We start from the raw sequence: 17,259 nt of genomic DNA, 5'->3' as shown, positions 1-17,259 counted from the left end.
TTTCTAGACATTTTATATAAATAAACTCATACAACATGTAGTCTTTTGTGTTTTGCTTCTTTTACTTAGCTGTGAACTTTATCTGTGTTGTAACATGTATCAGTATGGTGTATTTCATTTCTTGTTATGTCCAAATCATATTCCCTTGTATGGATATACTACATTTTATTTATCTTTTCATCAGTTGATGTGTACTTGGGTTGTTCCCACTTTTTGGCCATTATGAATAATGCAGTTATGAACATTCACGTACAAGGTTTTGTGTGGTCTCATTTCTTCAGAGTATATACCAAGGAATGGAACTGCTGGGGCATGTGGTTAACTTTATGTTTAACCTTTTGAGGAACTGCCAGACTTTTTTCCACAGTGCTGGCACTATTTTACATTCCCACCAGCAGTTAATAAGGGTTCCAGTTTCTGCCTATCTTTGCCTGTCCCTGTTATTGTCTGTCTTTTTATTATAGTCATTTTAGTGGGTGTGAAGTGGTATCTCATTGTGATTTTATTGGATTTCCTAATGGATAATGATGTTGAGCATCTTTTCATGTGCTTATTGGCCATTTATATACAATCTACTTCACATTAATAGTAACTGAAATCCAGTAAAATTTGTAAACTTTGCCCCAGTATATCTTCATTCCCTGCCCCTTCTTTATTCTATTACTGCCATTCATTCATATACACGAATGTGTATGAATGTGTGTGTGTATGTGTGTGTGCACGTGTACGTACTGTATATGTTGGAAGCCTAACAATTGCTTTATACAATTAGGTTTTTTGAAGAAGTCAATGGAAGAAATAACAAAAAGTATTTTTTTAGAGTCTTCCATGTTAATCTACATATTTACCATTTTCTCTGCTCTCCATTATTACTTGTGGATTTGAGTTACTATTTGGTATTACTTCCTTTCAGTCTGATGGACTTCTTTGAGTATTTCTTGTAAATCAGGTCTGATAGCAATACATTCTCTTTCTCTTTGTTAATCTGGAATGTCTCCATTTCATCTTCATTTCGAAGGATAGTTTTGTTGGGTATAGATTTCTTGGCTGGCAATTTTTTTAAATTTCAGCTGTTTGAATATGTCATTCCACTGACTTGGCCTCCATTGTTTCTGATCAGAAGTTTTTGTTTTGATTTTAAAATACTCCAATCAGCAGTCAGCTGTTAATTATACTGATTGGCCTTGTACATGATGTCAGTTTTCTCTGGTTGCTTTAAATATTTTCATGTTGACTTTAGCTTTTGGCAGTCTGACTGTGCGTTTAGGTGTTATTTTTTTTTCTTTTTCTTTTTCTTTTTCTGAGACGGAGTTTCGCTCTGTCGCCCAGGCTGTAGTACAGTAGTGCGATATTGGTTCACTGCAACCTCTGCCTCCTGAGTTCAGGCGATTCTCTTGCCTCAGCCTCCCGAGTAGCTGGGATTTCAGGTGCATGCCACCACAGCCAGCTAATTTTTGTATTTTTAGTAGAGATGGGGTTTCACCATATTGGCCAGGCTGGTCCCAAACTCCTGACCTCAAGTGATCCGCCTGCCTTCCAAAGTGCTGGGAATACAGGCATGAGCCACCGCTCCCAGCCAGGTGTAAATCTTTTTGTGTTTTCCTACTTGAGATTTATTGAGGTTCTTGGATCTGTAGATTAATATTTTTATCAAATTTAGGAAGTTTTATCCGTTATTTCTTTAAATATTTTTTCTGTGTCTTTTCTTCCTCAGAGACTCTCATTATATGTATGCTGGTGTGCTTTATGTTGTTCCACAGCTCTTTGATGCTCTGTTTTTTTCTTTAATTTTTTTTTTTACCTCAGTTCTTTATATTAGATAATTGCTACGGGTCCATTTTCTTTTTTCTTTTTTCTTTTTTTTTTTGAGACAGAGTCTTGCTCTGTCGCCCAGGCTGGAGTGCAGTGGCACAATCTCAGCTCACTGCAACCTCTGCCTCCTGAGTTCAAGCGATTCTCCTGCCTCAGACTCTTGAGTAACTGGGACAACAGGCACGTGCCACTGCACCTGGCTAATTTTATTTTTATATTTTTAGTAGAGATGGGGTTTCACCATATTGTCCAGGCTGGTCTCGAACTCCTGACTTCGTGATCCGCCCACCTTGGCCTCCCAAAGTGCTAGGATTACAGGTGTGAGCCACCGCTCCCAACTTCCATTTTCAAATTCATTGATTCTGCTGCCATATAGAATCCCTTGTTTAGCTCTCTGTTAAGTTTTTCATTTGTTATTTTATTCTTCAACTGTAGTATTTCCATTTGGTTCAGTTGAAGTAATTTCTACTGAGAATTTCACTCGTTGTTACGCTTTCTTTTCTTTTCTTTTTTTTTTTTTTTTTTTTTTTTTTGAGACAGAGTCTCGCTGTCGCCCAGGCTGGAGTGCAGTGGCGCGATCTCGGCTCACTGCAGGCTCCGCCCCCCAGGGTTCACCCCATTCTCCTGCCTCAGCCTCCCGAGTAGCTGGGGCTACAGGCACCCGCCACCTTGCCCGGCTAATTTTTTGTATTTTTAGTAGAGACGGGGTTTCACTGTGTTAGCCAGGATGGTCTCGATCTCCTGACCTTGTGATCCGCCCGCCTCGGCCTCCCAAAGTGCTGGGATTACAGGCGTGAGCCACCACGCCCGGCTGTTACGCTTTCTTAAAACTCTTTAAACATGGTTCCTTTTAGTTTTTTGAATGTATTTATATCTGAGTTGAAATCTTTATTCTCTAAAGCCAACATATGGGGACATTCAGAGTTTCTGTTGATTGCTTTTTCCCCCTAGGTCATGCTTTCCTGTTTCTTTCCATGTCTTATAATTTCCTGTTGAAAATTCAGTATTTAGATAATACTCTGTTCCAATTCTGGATACTGATAGCCCCCTCCCCCAAAAAAGTTGCTAGCTTTTTTGTTTATTTGTTGGTTTTGTATTATCTTACTAGGGATAAATCTGTGAAATAGTCTCTATCTGTGCTCATTGATGTCATTGCTCAGTGTTTGTTGTTTTTTTGTTTGTTTTTGTAGTGGTTTGGTTGTTGTTGTTGTTTTGTTTTGTTGCAGCCTGGCTTTCCAGAGATTGCTTCTGTGTTTGCTTAGCTGAATCTTTAGCCAATGATTTGACAGAGATGGTGCTCAAAAACTTCAACTCTGTAAGGCTTCTTTCCTCTGCTGATGGATCTGTGTGTAGGTAGGGGAGTACATTTACTGTTTAGGCCTTTTTCAAGTCTGTTCCAGCTTTTACTTTCTGTTGAGCTCTTTTGAATCTTTTATGTGTATGCACACAGCCAGGCATATGTGACTAGCATGAGGCTTTTCTAGCGTCTGCTGTGCCTGTGAACAGCCTTAGCCAGAAATTAGTTTGCCCTACTCAGGACTGTAGCTTCAGGCTAGTAGAGCTGAATAGTTGACCTTCTGCCACTACCACCTTTGGAAGTCACTTCCAATGACAGTGCCACTGAGCCTGGGCATTGCCCATATCTCCAGCAGAAAGTGAATGTTCTTGGACTATGCAGTTATACCCTGGTCTGCCCTGATGGAACCCCCACACTTCTGGAGTTGGGGCTCGGATGGATGGGAACATCCCTTGCCCAGAATGCCAGAGATTCTATTTTTAACCCGAAGTTCGGGAGTTTATCAGTCATAAGCACTTCTCATTATTTTGTTGACGTTTGTTGGATTTCCAGGGAACTGAAATGTTTTTTGTCAATTTTGTCCAGATTTATAGTTGCTTGTTGGGGAGAGGATTTGCCAGTCTTCTCTCTTTGCCATACCTGGCAGTCTGCTTATAATATTTTTAAAAAGATGAAGGACAGATTATTCTGGGCTGTAATAAAAGATGCATTAGAGAAGGCAAGACTGGGGGCCCAAAAAGCGATGAGGAAGACTTGTAAAGGATTGATAAAGGTAAGAGAATATGGTGTCTAAGTGAAAGCAGTGGTTATGAGGCCAAGGAACAGAGGGTTTAATGGAAAGAACTTTTTGAATCCTGATACGGTTTATTTTCCATTTTATCATACTGCTTCTCACAGAGTGGGGAAAGGATTTTACGTGTAGTCAGGTATCAATCCTTGGTCTCCCTATCCCAAGGAAAAGTATCAAGTTGATCTTGTAGGGTGAGCATAGTCTTCCTCCTGGGACAGAATGCTTAGTGAGCACGCCCTGGCTACCATCTCCTCTCTGGGTTGGGTTGTCACATTTCAGTGGCCATTTTCAATCTGTTTGCATTATATCATTCCGAGCTGCCCAGAGCCTTGAGTTTTGATTCCAGTACCTAGTCATTTTCTTCTTCACTATTTTCCTTGACCTTAAAACTTCTATTTGATCAGGCAGCAGCCACCCAGAATTTCCTTAGGATATAGTCTTATCCTTGACCATCTTAGCTGAACCTTGGAGCCTTCCCAAGATGGTTTTTAACTGGCCCGTTAAAAACCTGGCCTGTTGAGAGCTGGTTTTGATCATGTTGAAGATGTAATAAAGCAAACAAGCTTTTATAGGATGTGAAAAAAAACCCATCAGACCCACTAATTTTTACTGCAGAATGTAGGCTAATGGTTTAAGTCAGTTAATAGTACAGTTCTTTGCCATTTTGGTATCTTCCTTCGCAATCCTGTTCCCATTATATCCACTTTTTCAATTATTGAGTGCCCCATCATTTAGATATTTCATTCCAATTTATACTACTATTGGATAAGACATATTCTTTTAGCAATCCTATACTGAGCACTTTCTAATCATCTGGCCAACATCATTATCATAGCTAATATTTGAGTATTTTAAAAATGAATTTTACATAGCTTTATCTCATTTAACCTCACACTAACACTAAAATAAGTACTAATACGGGCTGTATTTCGTAACTGAGGAAACTGAGATAGAGAATTAATATCTTACGCAGAACTCATAGTTTGTAAGTGATAAAGGCATGATTTGATCCTAAGCTAGTTGATTCCAAAATGTCGGTTTTTAAGTATTATTCTATCCTGCCTGATAAAACAGACAGTTCAACATAAAACCTTAACAATTGGAGAGAATTATAAAGTAGCCAGTGATAATTGTGTTAGTACTTCTAATGAAGAAGAAAAAGAAAAAAGAAGGAAAATCAAACTAAAAGTTGGTATCAGTGAAAAAGTACATAAAGTATATTCCAACAGAGGACGTTTGAGATCTGTCACTAGAAGAACAATTGAGGAAGTTGCAAGAAGAACGAACTTACAAAGTAGTTACAAGGAAGTTTCCAGTGTATTTATTCCTTATGGTCATCTGGTAATATGCTAAGAATATACACCTTTAAGCAAATGCCCAAATTGCAAGGATATAATCCAGGGTACTATTCATACATTTCCATAATGAAGAAAACCCAAACTGGTGGATGAATTTATATAGAAACACCTTTAAAATATTGTTGAACAATTGATGCTATCTGAAGTTAGTAACCTTAAATTAGTAACATTAGTAATCTTAAATTAGTAACATTTGTGTTCTACAGTGTTTTGGTTCTAGTATCTTGTTTTCAAAAAAGTAGACAGTATCATAGATTATATTTAATATTCTTTGCCTATTTGCAGTAGAAAACTTGCCTGTGATGAATATTTTTGTATTTAAGGCAGTGGAGACGGTATATTAGTATATATGTATGAATATATGATGAATAAAAGTGCTATTCATACAATATTTCAGGAAGTAATAAATTTGGTACTCTTTCTAAAAGCTTTGAGTACTCTATCAGACTATACTTTAAAAGAACTGAGAACCAGGAACCCTTGAGTTTGTTAGAGTTATAGGTGCAAATTTTCTTTGGTGCTTTTCACTATTTTGTTATAAAATAGGAATTTGTATTTTATTGCCATTGATTAAAAAAAATTTTCTCTAATTTGTGAGAAACATCTTAATAAAACACTTTAAAAAGAAAAAAAGGTATAGATTACATCACTGTTGTATTCACAGTCCTCCAGTGGTTTCTTATTCTAGATCTAAACGCCAGAGTTTTTATTACCGCCTCTCTGACTTTACATAATCTGATTCCCAGCTAACTTTCTGACCTCATTTCTTTCCTTACTTCCCCTTACTAACTTTGTTACACCCACATAGGTAGAATTCCTAAGGGTTGTGGAAATGTACCAAGCATGTTTCTGTCTCAGAGTCTTTAACTTCTTCCATCTGCCAGGAATATCCTTTTCTCAGAGAGCCCCATGGCTTGCTCCCCTTAATTCATTCAGGTCACTGTTATATGACATCTTATTAGAGAGGCTTGCCTGTGCCTATCGTATCTAAAATAGTATCTCCCCACCCCCTCAACCAATCTCTGCTCCTATATGGAGCAGACACTTTGGTGATTGTTTTTTACTCTATTCTCTTCTAGAATGTAAGTCATGGAACCAGAGACTTTATCTGTTTTATTCTTTATGTAGTCCCAGAGCCTAGAATGGAGCCTGGCACACAGTGAATGGATGGATGGATGGCTAGATGGGTAGATGGATGATGAATTGGAAATGTCTGGCTTTTGTTTGAAACAGAGATTTGTGGTTATTAGACATAATGATAATGTAATTGATTCCTTACATCTTTCTAGCTCTTTACCATTTTCAGTGATTTTATGCTCACTTTGCCTCATTTAATCCATTCAGTGGCCTTCTGAGGTAGGCAGAGAGCTGTAGTCATTATCCCTGTTTTATAAATTAAAAATGTGAGACTTAACTTAGACCCTTGCCCAAGGACACAGGGCTAAGAAGTAAAAATCTGGGTAATAACCTAGACCTTTCTCTCTCTGACAGATGTTAATATCACTGCCCAAAGCTATCACCTATGGAAAACAGAATGTTTTACAGAGGAAGGTGATGAAATCCCCTTCTCTACAGTTTTATAAAGCAAAGAAACCTAATGTTTACAGTATACATCAGGGGAGCTCCAGAGCTACCTGATGATGAAGAGCCTTGCTGAGTCAACTTTATTCCCACTTTAGGTTTTTAGTTAAATTTTGTTGAGTGGAACAGCGGGGAGAAAATAAATTAGAGCAGAAAAATATCGAAATACATATTTTGACCGGGAAAGAACCTCTACTGAGTTTTGGAACTTAAAGCGATTTAAGGTCATCCCTCAAATTATAACACTCCTCTTCCTTCACATTCCTCAGGTGATTAAACTTCAAACCAAGGGGACAGATTTATTGCCTGTGGTCACCACAACTGCTTATATATGCCCGGCACTGCCAGTTTTTAAGTTATGCTTTGTGCTGGAGGCCCTGTTAAAATCTATGAGAGTGCTAGTTTTTCTTACTTTAGTATGTCAAATGTGGTAAAAGACAGTCTCCCACAGTCAGTACCTCTAGTATATTATTCCTTAGTTCTTCCCTTTATCCTGTTACTCTGACTCCTGACCTTCCTCTTAGGAGGCTCCAAGTGTCAGGCAGTAGGGGCTCTCATTCTCTGTCTATCTCCTATACCAGATGGTCACTACTTTAGGACATGGACCATCTTTTTCATCTTTGTACATTTATGTCAACAGTATCTATCACAGTCTTACTGAGCACAAAGTAGGTGCTCTGAAAATACCTGAAACTATTGAATTATATCAGTATATATTAAGAGAGCCCCATCGCCTCTCCAGTTCTTTGCTGATCAAATGATAGAATCATTTGATCTCTATCAAAAATCTCATATTTTGGAGGCACCTTGTCTCTTAATTCTGTGTAATAAACAGTAATGGTGTGATATTTTTGCCTGGATCTGCCCTAAAATCTGCCACTCTTGGCCCAGCTCTGTTATAGTTTGCATGGGGAAATCAGGTTGTCACAGATTGTAAGCAGATCTAATTAGTGGTAAGTTCCATTCCAGGGTAGGGCAGAAGCTTAGGGAAATAGATAGTATCCAGTCTGGGGAGAAATTCATTGTTCTCTTTAGATAACATGATCCTGATGCTGATGTCCTTTATCTTTAGGTTGAGGCAAGGACCTCTGGTGATGTAATGGGTTCAGGAGATTTTTGCAAAGAGGAAAAGGACAGGGCAAAAGCCTGTTTAGACTGCCATTTACCATATCAGGAGAGAGTAAGAAATTATAATGATGTATTTTGAAAAATTAGAAAGTTTTGATCCCTTCCCTACATTTCGTACTTTATTTCCTATTCAGTGTGGAGAGCAAAATTCATAGAATAAGAAGGTACTGTGAGCTTGTCTCAGGGGTTGGGTTGGGGGAGAGGCAGGTAGAAAAGCTGTAAGCTAGCTTCCCATTCACAGTTAGGCTTTGGGTGGGAGAAGGAAGCCCCAAGGGACTGAGTGGATAGTGATGGCTAAAAGAAGAGGGAGAAACAGATTGAGTTTCTGAGACTAGCTACACAAAGGTGAGAGCTTGGAGGCTAATGTGGATTTCGGAAGGGGTATCAGGATGGCATTTCTCATGGGGGGTTTGGTGATCCTGATAGTTAAGTTCCATGGCAGCTGGACCAGATGCTTCTTGCTTTTCTTCTTTGCACAGAATGTGAAGGCTGTGTCTGAGACTCCTGCAGTGCCACCAGTTTCAGAAGATGAGGATGATGATGATGATGATGCTACCCCACCACCAGTGATTGCCCCACGCCCAGAGCACACAAAATCTGTGAGTCTTTGGGGACCTGGCCAGTTTTGTGATTTATTAGAGTAAGTGGGGAGAGGGAGGAGTTGGTGCTGAGACCTAGAAGTTTAATATTCTGGTAGGCGTCCTTAGATTTTGGAGCTGGTGAAATCACTGTACTACCTTGACTAAAACTACTTTCTGTATGATTAAAGACAAAACATCATGTATTTATTTATCATTGGTTTGCAGATAGTCCCAAAGTGTCCTAGGTAATTGATGTTTATACCAATCCAGTCTTGGTTTGCTTAGCCTGTTCTCCACAGATAGGACAAGAAGATATATAGGATTGATTCTACTTAGTGCAGGACTAACATAAATTATTCCAGTCTCCAGGGAAGCAACAAATTGTCTTGCTACAGATCTTTTCTTCTCTGTTAAATGTGCAGCGTTCAGCCTCTTAGAGCATTATTGATAATATTGAAAGACCCAAGAGAATTTATAAATACATTAGCGCTATTAATATGCTGGGCATCAGGAGTGCATTTTGATGCTGGGTGTTGGCAATGATTTCTATTTAAATTCCTTTGAGGTTCCTGCATCTGAGAATAGCCATGGTCCCTCTACCCTTGCTTTGAAAAATCTGGTCCCTGTGCCTTTTACTTAATTTGGCATCACTGAGCACTGACCTACCATCAGATGATACTCTACTAGTGTTTCTTTGTTTAGGTCTTTTATTAAGATGAGAGCTCCATAATGAAGGAACCATCTAGCACTTCTGTGATCATGAAAGAAAAAAAAAAGGGCTACCTCTGGAATACAGCATTCAGGGAGGTGTTCAAACAGAAATTGGTTGAATGACTATTGGAGATGCTGTGGAGGAAATTCAAAGGAATTATATGACCTATTAGGATGAGAACTTACAAACAGAATCTGTGGAATCATCTTCTCTGTAGGTCACAAAGTTACCTCAAGGGAAAATGTGCTTCAAAATTGGAGAGTTGTTAACACTGATATGGTTTTTTTTTGTTTGTAGACATGTTCATTTAAAACATTTTTTTTTCCCCACTAAACCGTGAACAGCTTAAAAAGTAGAGGAAATCCATATGTATGTATTTCTAGTGCTTAACATAGTTCTTGGCACCTGCAGAGGTGGGTAAATATCAGAGGACAGTAAATATTGAATTAATTAATTAATTGATCTTCATAGCATTCTTTCTAAAAAGGTATTGTTAATTCCTAATTTATAGAAGAAGCAGCTGAGATTTGGAGAGGTGAATTGATCTGCCCAGTCTCTTAGTAAACTAAAGAGCCAGGATTTGAAAGCAGGTAATTAACCCCAACTCCAGGTTGTTTTCCACCATAGCACAGTGGTATTTTTGTGTGTACAAACCTGTGCTAGGAGCCAGAGAAGGAGACTATTACAGAAGGAAAAGGCAAGGTTTCTGTCTTCAAAGAGATATATCAGGACAGGCAAAAGAGGACAAGGCATGGAAGTATAGGTTTAGGTGCCTGGGATATAGTTTGTCTACAGGTACAAGAATAGAAAATTGAGAAATCATTATGCTAGAGTAGTAATCAGGAAGGAAGCCATCGCCTCTGATCTCAGTGTCTTGGCTTATTGCTGTTCTCACTACTGGAAAGTTCTCTCCCATTTTCACCTATTAAAAGCCTGTCCAGTCAAAAGGTAGCGTGGTCAAGCAGTCCAAGGTGCAGGATTTAGTTGGCTTTAGTCTCTGTGGAGCCATGGATTTGAGTCCCACTGTTGCCAATGGCTTTGTATCATCGCAGATAAATGATCATCATAGATAAGTGATCCTCTATTCTTTGTAGAAACCTATCCATCCTTCAGGATCCAGTTGCAGGATCCTGTTTATTTATTTATTCCATCAAATATTTACCTGAGTGCTTGCTTTTTTTTTAGTAAGTGGTTAGATGGAGGAACTCACGGATGAATGACCCACATTCCCTGTCCTTATACAGTTTATGGACTATCCGAAAGATAATTGTGATATTTTTATGATAAAATCTGTTAAATACCTTGAAGCATCTCCTGGGGAAAGGAAGTATAATTTATGATCACTTCTGAACCTCAATATTGTATAGCCTGCCCATTTCTTTATAACATGTATCACTTTCTGCCTTGTAGTTATGATTTTCTCACCTCCTTTATAAGAATGAGAGGATGGGGCAGCATTTTGTACAGGATGAGGCAACAAGTAGATTCTCAGTAAATGTTTGTTATGTAAATGAATGAATTGAACATTTAATATTTTTAAAAGGTAAAATTTGAGTGCTTAATGTCTGCTGGGGATGATTCTGATTACCTCACATATTAATCAGTTTACTCCTACAGCAACCCCAAAAGATAGTTATCATTATTATCACCATTTTATAGATGAGGAAACTGAAACACAGAGAAGTTAAGTAACCTGCCCAAAGTCATGCAGAAGGTAAGAATAACAAGAGTTGGGATTTAAGTTCAGGCAGTCAGGTTCCAGAGTCTGTGTTCTAAATCACCACACTCTACTGCCGCTTGATGAAGAACAAAAGTAGTTCCTTCCCTGCAAGGGTTCACGATGTAAGGAGGGAGTAACTCAATAGAAGTTGGTGTTGTGCTAGTAATGCAAAGTGCTATTTGCATTACTACAGGATATTTCTTTTAGCTTGGGGAAGCATAAAATATTACAGATTAAGGGGATTCTTATCTAATAGAATTGTCTTTAACTAACTTATTTTGATAGTTGTCTAGCCTCTATTGAATATCTTTAGTGCTGAGACTCTCACTTCTTTTGTTTATAGTGAGTTGTTTACAGTGGCCTGTTTACAGGCCATTTTACCCAGAATGGATGGGCCTGGGCACAGAGGAGGAGTAATATAGATTTTGACATAAGAGAAAGGATGAGTTTATTGGGGTTTGCTCTGTGGATGTTCTAACCTCACATCTAGGAGAGGTTCCCCTATGCTAACAAAGGCTGGTCTTGCCAAAATTTTGCACTAATAATGCAGGTATACACACGATCTGTGATTGAACCACTTCCTGTCACTCCAACTCGGGACGTGGCTACATCTCCCATTTCACCTACTGAAAATAACACCACTCCACCAGATGCTTTGACCCGGAATACTGAGAAGCAGAAGAAGAAGCCTAAAATGTCTGATGAGGAGATCTTGGAGAAATTACGTAAGGAATTTGTAGCTTTCTGAACCTTTCTTCGCTTTATGACTGGTCAAGCACAGAGATTTGCTGGTCGTAGGCTTGGTCCATGCAGCTGGCTGGCCATGCTTGGTACCTTAGCCACAGACTGCTTCTCCTCACCCTGCCCCTGCACCTCCCTTCCCTGTCTCACAGACCTGGTTGGATACCATGTTAGGATGGGGATGTGGTGAGAGAGTGTGGATAGCTCACTTTGAGGGCAGGGTACCCCTCACCCCTAGGCATGTATTATAGAGATGACAAATAGTTTTTCTCTAATGAATAGTCTAGAATGCCGTATTGAGAAAGACTGAGGACCTAGTGGAAAAGGGCGCTGTGGTTGATTATTGATGTTTTGCCATTGACCTAGGAGAAGACAGATCTGCCATCTTGGTTGTAGGAAAAGAGGGAAGGGAAGTTAACATTTTGTGAACCTATAGTATGTATCAAATGACAAGCAAAATATTTTCTTGATTTTTTAAAATTTAATTCTCTTATTAACCCTGTGAAGAAAAGCATTATGATCCTAATTTTTGCAATTAAGATATCTGAGGCTCAGGGAGGCTAAATATCCTGCCCAAAATCACACAGCTAAAAAGTGACATGGCTGAGGTTAGAACACAGTTTTTGTTCCTGTAAGTAGAGGATACTGCCTCTTGCTGTCAAGTGGAAACTTCCATTTTACTTTCTTTAGCTCCCAGAAATGGGGGTATGTTAGGGTAGCTTATTTCTGTGTTTCAGTAAACTGCAGAAGAATTCATATTAGAAGGAAGAACTAGGTTGATCTGTGGGCTTGGAAGAATCATTTGACAAGGGCTTTAATTTATTCACTGTATCTACTTACTTCCAAAAAGGATTCGATGTGACCGATTTGGCGACATCTGCAAACTGGCATTGCTTTCTGGTTCTCTAGTTGTTCCTGATTAATTCCTATATGACTTTAAAAAAATTTTTCACTGTTTTAAAAATTGCCCTTTTCTGGATCCCTCATAAAATGACAAAGTAAGAAAAGCCACTTACCTAGTCATCTGTTTACTCCTGTATGTAGTCTTGTTCTCTAAACCAGAGGTTTTTTTTGTTTTGTTTTAACAATAACACTTAGAATTATGACTTAGAATTAAGACTTGGCCTGGGAGTTAGGACACTTGAGTTGAAGCTTCTGCTCAGCCACTGACTTGTGTCTTAGGCAATTTTCTACTGTTCTCTAAACCTCATTTTTCTCATTTTTTAAAATAGGGATGTTAATACTTGTCTCATTTGCAAATCAAATGAGGTAATATATGTGAAAAGTATCAATTCCTAGTAATTGGGTATTAATGGAGAGCACATTGGACCGGGAGACTAAAAATGAAACTCCTAATCTTAGCTCTGACACCAATTTGCTGTGTGACCTTGGGGAAATATCTTCTTCCCTTCTGTGGGCCTCCATTTCTCCATCTCTAAAATACAAGTTGTAAAACCCAATGGAAAACCTCTATGTCATTGCACTTGAAATATTCTTTGTTGTAAACCTCTTCTCTACTTTATCTCTCTGGCTTTTACTTAAAGTAGAGATCAGTCCATATATCACCTTTCTGAAGCTTTCCCAGTCTTTTTTTTTTTTTTTTTTGGTGCCTCTTTCTGTACCCCTTTGGCATTTATCACAGCAATTATTATATTTTCATGGAACTTTATGCTTACTTATCTGTCTCCTCCATGAAATTGACCTTCTTGAGAGCAGGGACTGCCTTGACTGTGTCATATCTCTTCATTCCTAACACAACATATGGCTTGGTGCGTATTAAATGAGTAAATATTTACTGAATGGATTAAAAAATGAATGACTTTTAGGAGTTTAGAAATGGAATAGCTTACTATGAATCAAAGCAGTCAAGGTGATGAAACTTTTGGTTGAGACTTACGGGGGAAGCTGAGGGCCTGTTTAGCATGCTTTTTGGCTATTGGAGGTAGTTCTTTAACCCTTGCCAACTACAGGGGTTGGGGAAATGTGGGACCTTTTTTGTATCTTGATTTGGGAAAAAATGATTCATGGTCTCTGTTTCTTTCAAAGGAAGCATAGTGAGTGTGGGCGATCCTAAGAAGAAATATACACGGTTTGAGAAGATTGGACAAGGGTTAGTAGGGGCATTTTCTTTCCCTGGAGAAATGACTTTAAAGTGTGTGTGCCAGCATATATGATTTTGCTTTTGTTTTGCCTCTCATAAACCTTGTTCTTCTTTCTCCACTTTACCCCTCACCCATCTGGAGTTGTTATGTTAGACTGACTTCAGATTTGGCAGAATTACGCTTAATGTGAGAGATATGCCATTAGCTGACCATGTTGCTAAAAATACCCCTGCAGTGACAGTGAGAGAACAATTTTTTTTCTTAGCACAAAACCAACTTCCCAAATTACAACTCTGCTTTTCCGGATGAACCCTGTTTGTCCTAGTGCTGAGATCCACCAGCACTAATATAAAATGGAAGACCCAAAACTATAAACCCTTCTACTACTGTGATAGGACCTGTTTTTCTAGGTAGACGCCAGAATTTATCCTTCTGGCATTCATCCTTCTCTGTATCTTGTATGCTGCCCTCAGTGTAATGAATTCAGCAAATCTTAACTGAGTTCCTATTGTGTGCAAGGCATTATGAATTCAGAGACAATCTCTGCTTTCAAGGACCTCAAGTCAACAGAAAAAGATAGGCAAACAATTGTATAGTCATATGTTGCCTAACAACGGGGATATGTTCTGAGAAGTGCATCCTTAGGTAATTTTGTCACGTGAGCATCATAGAGTGAACACAAAACTGAATAGTATTAGCCTACTACACACCTAGGCTATATGATATAGCCTCTTGCTCCTAGGCTACAAGCCTATACAACATGTTACTGTACTGAATACTGTAGGCAGTTGTAACACAATGATAGTTGTATATCTAAACATAGAAAAGGTACGGTAAAAATATAGCATAAAAGATTAAAAAAAAAAGGTATATTTGTGTAGGGCACTTACCATGGATGGAGCTTGTAGGACTGGAAGTTGCTCTGGGTGAGTCAGTGAGTGGTGAGTGAATGTGGAGGCCTAGGACATTACTGTGTACGCTACTGTAGACTTTATAAACCCTGTACATTTAGACTGTACATTACATTTATTAAAAAACAAAGTAATTGTGCTATGACATTACAACTGCCACAGTGTTACTGGGTGATAGGAATTTTTCAGCTCCATCATAATCTTATGGGACCACCATCATATGCGGTCCATTGTTGACTGAAACATCGTTATGTAACACATGACTGTCCTGTGTTTTTAAAGTGTTCGGCTGTTGTTTTGAGTGAAAGAAGCTAGATATGAAAAAGCAGATACTGTCTCATTTGATTTATATGAAATTCAAGAACAGGCAAAAGTAATATATGATAATAGAAGTCAGAATAGTGGTTATTTCTGGGAGGAGGATGTAGAGTGGGAATAGGCATGAAGGAATCTTCGGGGGTAATGACTGTAGTGTCTTTTGAAAGTGTTTGGGGGTGGAGCCAAGATGGCCGAATAGGAACAGCTCTGGTCTATAGCTCCCAGCCTGAGCGACACAGAAGACGAGTGATTTCTGCATTTCTGTTTGAGGTACCGATTTCATCTCACTAGGGAGTGCCTAACAGTGGGTTCAGGACAGTCGGTGAAGCGCACTGTGCGCGAGCCGAAGCAGGGCGAGGCATTTCCTCACTCGGGAAGCACAAGAGGTCAGGGAGTTCCCTTTCCTAGTCAAAGAAAGGGGTAACAGACGGCACCTGGAAAATCGGGTCAGTCCCACCCTAATACTGCGCTTTTCCAACGGGCCTGGAAAACGGCACACTAGGAGATTGTGTCCCGCACCTGGCTCAGAGGGTCCTATGCCCACGGAGTCTCGCTGATTGCTAGCACAGCAGTCTGAGATCAAGCTGCAAGGCAGCAGCGAGGCTGGGGGAGGGGCGCCCACCATTGCCCAGGCTTGCTTAGGTAAACAAAGCAGCCAGGAAGCTCGAACTGGGTGGACCCCACCACAGCTCAAGGAGGCCTGCCTGCCTCTGTAGGCTCTACCTCTGGGGGCAGGGCACAGACAAACAAAAATTCAGCAGGAACCTCTGCAGACATAAATGTCCCTGTCTGACTGACAGCTTTGAAGAGAGTAGTGGTTCTCCCAGCACGCAGCTGGAGATCTGAGAACGGACAGACTGCCTCCTAAAGTGGGTCCCTCACCCCTGAGCAGCCTAACTGGGAGGCACCCCCCAGTAGGGACAGACTGACACCTCACTCGGCCGGGTACTCCTCTGAGACAAAACTTCCAGAGGAACTATCAGACAGCTGAATTTGTGGTCTCACGAAAATCTGCTGTTCTGCAGCCACCGCTGCTGACACCCAGCCAAACAGGGTCTGGAGTGGACCTCTAGTAAACTCCAATGGACCTGCAGCTGAGGGTCCTGTCTGGTAGAAGGAAAACTAACAAACAGAAAGGACATCCACACCAAAAACCCATCTGTACATCACTATCAAAGACCAAAAGTAGATAAAACCACAAAGATGGGGAAAAAACAGAGCAGAAAAACTGGAAACTCTAAAAAGCAGAGCACCTCTCCTCCTCCAAAGGAACGCAGTTCCTCACCAGCAACGGAACAAAGCTGGACGGAGGATGACTTTGACGAGTTGAGAGAAGAAGGCTTCAGACGATCAAACTACTCTGAGCTATGGGAGGAAATTCAAAACAATAGCAAAGAAGTTAAAAACTTTGAAAAAAAATTAGAAGAATGGATAACTAGAATAACCAATAGAGAGAAGGGCTTAAAGGAGCTGATGGAGCTGAAAGCCAAGTATCGAGAACTACGCGAAGATTGCAGAAGCCTCGGTAGCAGATGCGATCAACTGGAAGAAAGGGTATCGCTGATGGAAGATGAAATGAATGAAATGAAGTGAGAAAGGAAGTTTAGAGAAAAAAGAATAAAAAGAAATGAACAAAGCCTCCAAGAAATTTGGGACTATGTGAAAAGACCAAACCTACGTCTGATTGGTGTACCTGAAAATGACGGGGAGAATGGAACCAAGTTGGAAAACACTCTGCAAGATATTATCCAGGAGAACTTCCCCAATCTAGCAAGGCAGGCCAACATTCAGATTCAGGAAATACAGAGAACGCCACAAAGATACTCCTCAAGAAGAGCAACGCCAAGACACATAATTGTCAGATTCACCAAAGTTGAAATGAAGGAAAAAATGTTAAGGGCGGCCAGAGAGAAAGGTCGGGTTACCCACAAAGGGAAGCCCATCAGACTAACAGCTGACCTCTCGGCAGAAACTCTACAAGCCAGAAGAGAGTGGGTGCTGATATTCAACATTCTTAAAGAAAAGAATTTTCAACCCAGAATTTCATATCCAGCCAAACTAAGCTTCATAAGTGAAGGAGAAATAAAATACTTTACAGACAAGCAAACGCTGAGTGATTTTGTCACCACCAGGCCTGCCCTAAAAGAGCTCCTGAAGGAAGTACTAAACATGGAAAGGAACAACCAGTACCAGCCCCTGCAAAAACAT

At 39.8% G+C, this 17,259-nt stretch overlaps 1 protein-coding gene across 11 annotated transcripts in view; it reads left to right on the top strand.

Moving 5' to 3' along the window:
* The window catches only part of PAK1 (p21 (RAC1) activated kinase 1), a 157,861-nt gene that overhangs the window by 111,571 nt on the left and 29,031 nt on the right, over positions 1-17,259 (top strand). For 9 of the 11 annotated variants that reach the window (XM_063641415.1, XM_063641412.1, XM_055283035.2 and 6 more), the window contains 3 exons: positions 8,446-8,565; positions 11,530-11,704; positions 13,767-13,830. In XM_063641415.1, coding sequence (XP_063497485.1) covers positions 8,446-8,565; positions 11,530-11,704; positions 13,767-13,830 — 359 coding nt within the window. The remainder of the gene's footprint in view (positions 1-8,445; positions 8,566-11,529; positions 11,705-13,766; positions 13,831-17,259) is intronic. The other 2 variants (XM_063641416.1, XM_063641418.1) reach the window with 2 other exon arrangements.

This window comes from Symphalangus syndactylus, chromosome 6 (genome assembly GCF_028878055.3).
Source record: "Symphalangus syndactylus isolate Jambi chromosome 6, NHGRI_mSymSyn1-v2.1_pri, whole genome shotgun sequence".
Classification (NCBI taxonomy): domain Eukaryota; kingdom Metazoa; phylum Chordata; class Mammalia; order Primates; family Hylobatidae; genus Symphalangus; species Symphalangus syndactylus.
The sequence above is the reverse complement of the archived record's forward strand: the minus strand, read 5'-3'. Positions and strand labels throughout refer to the sequence as shown.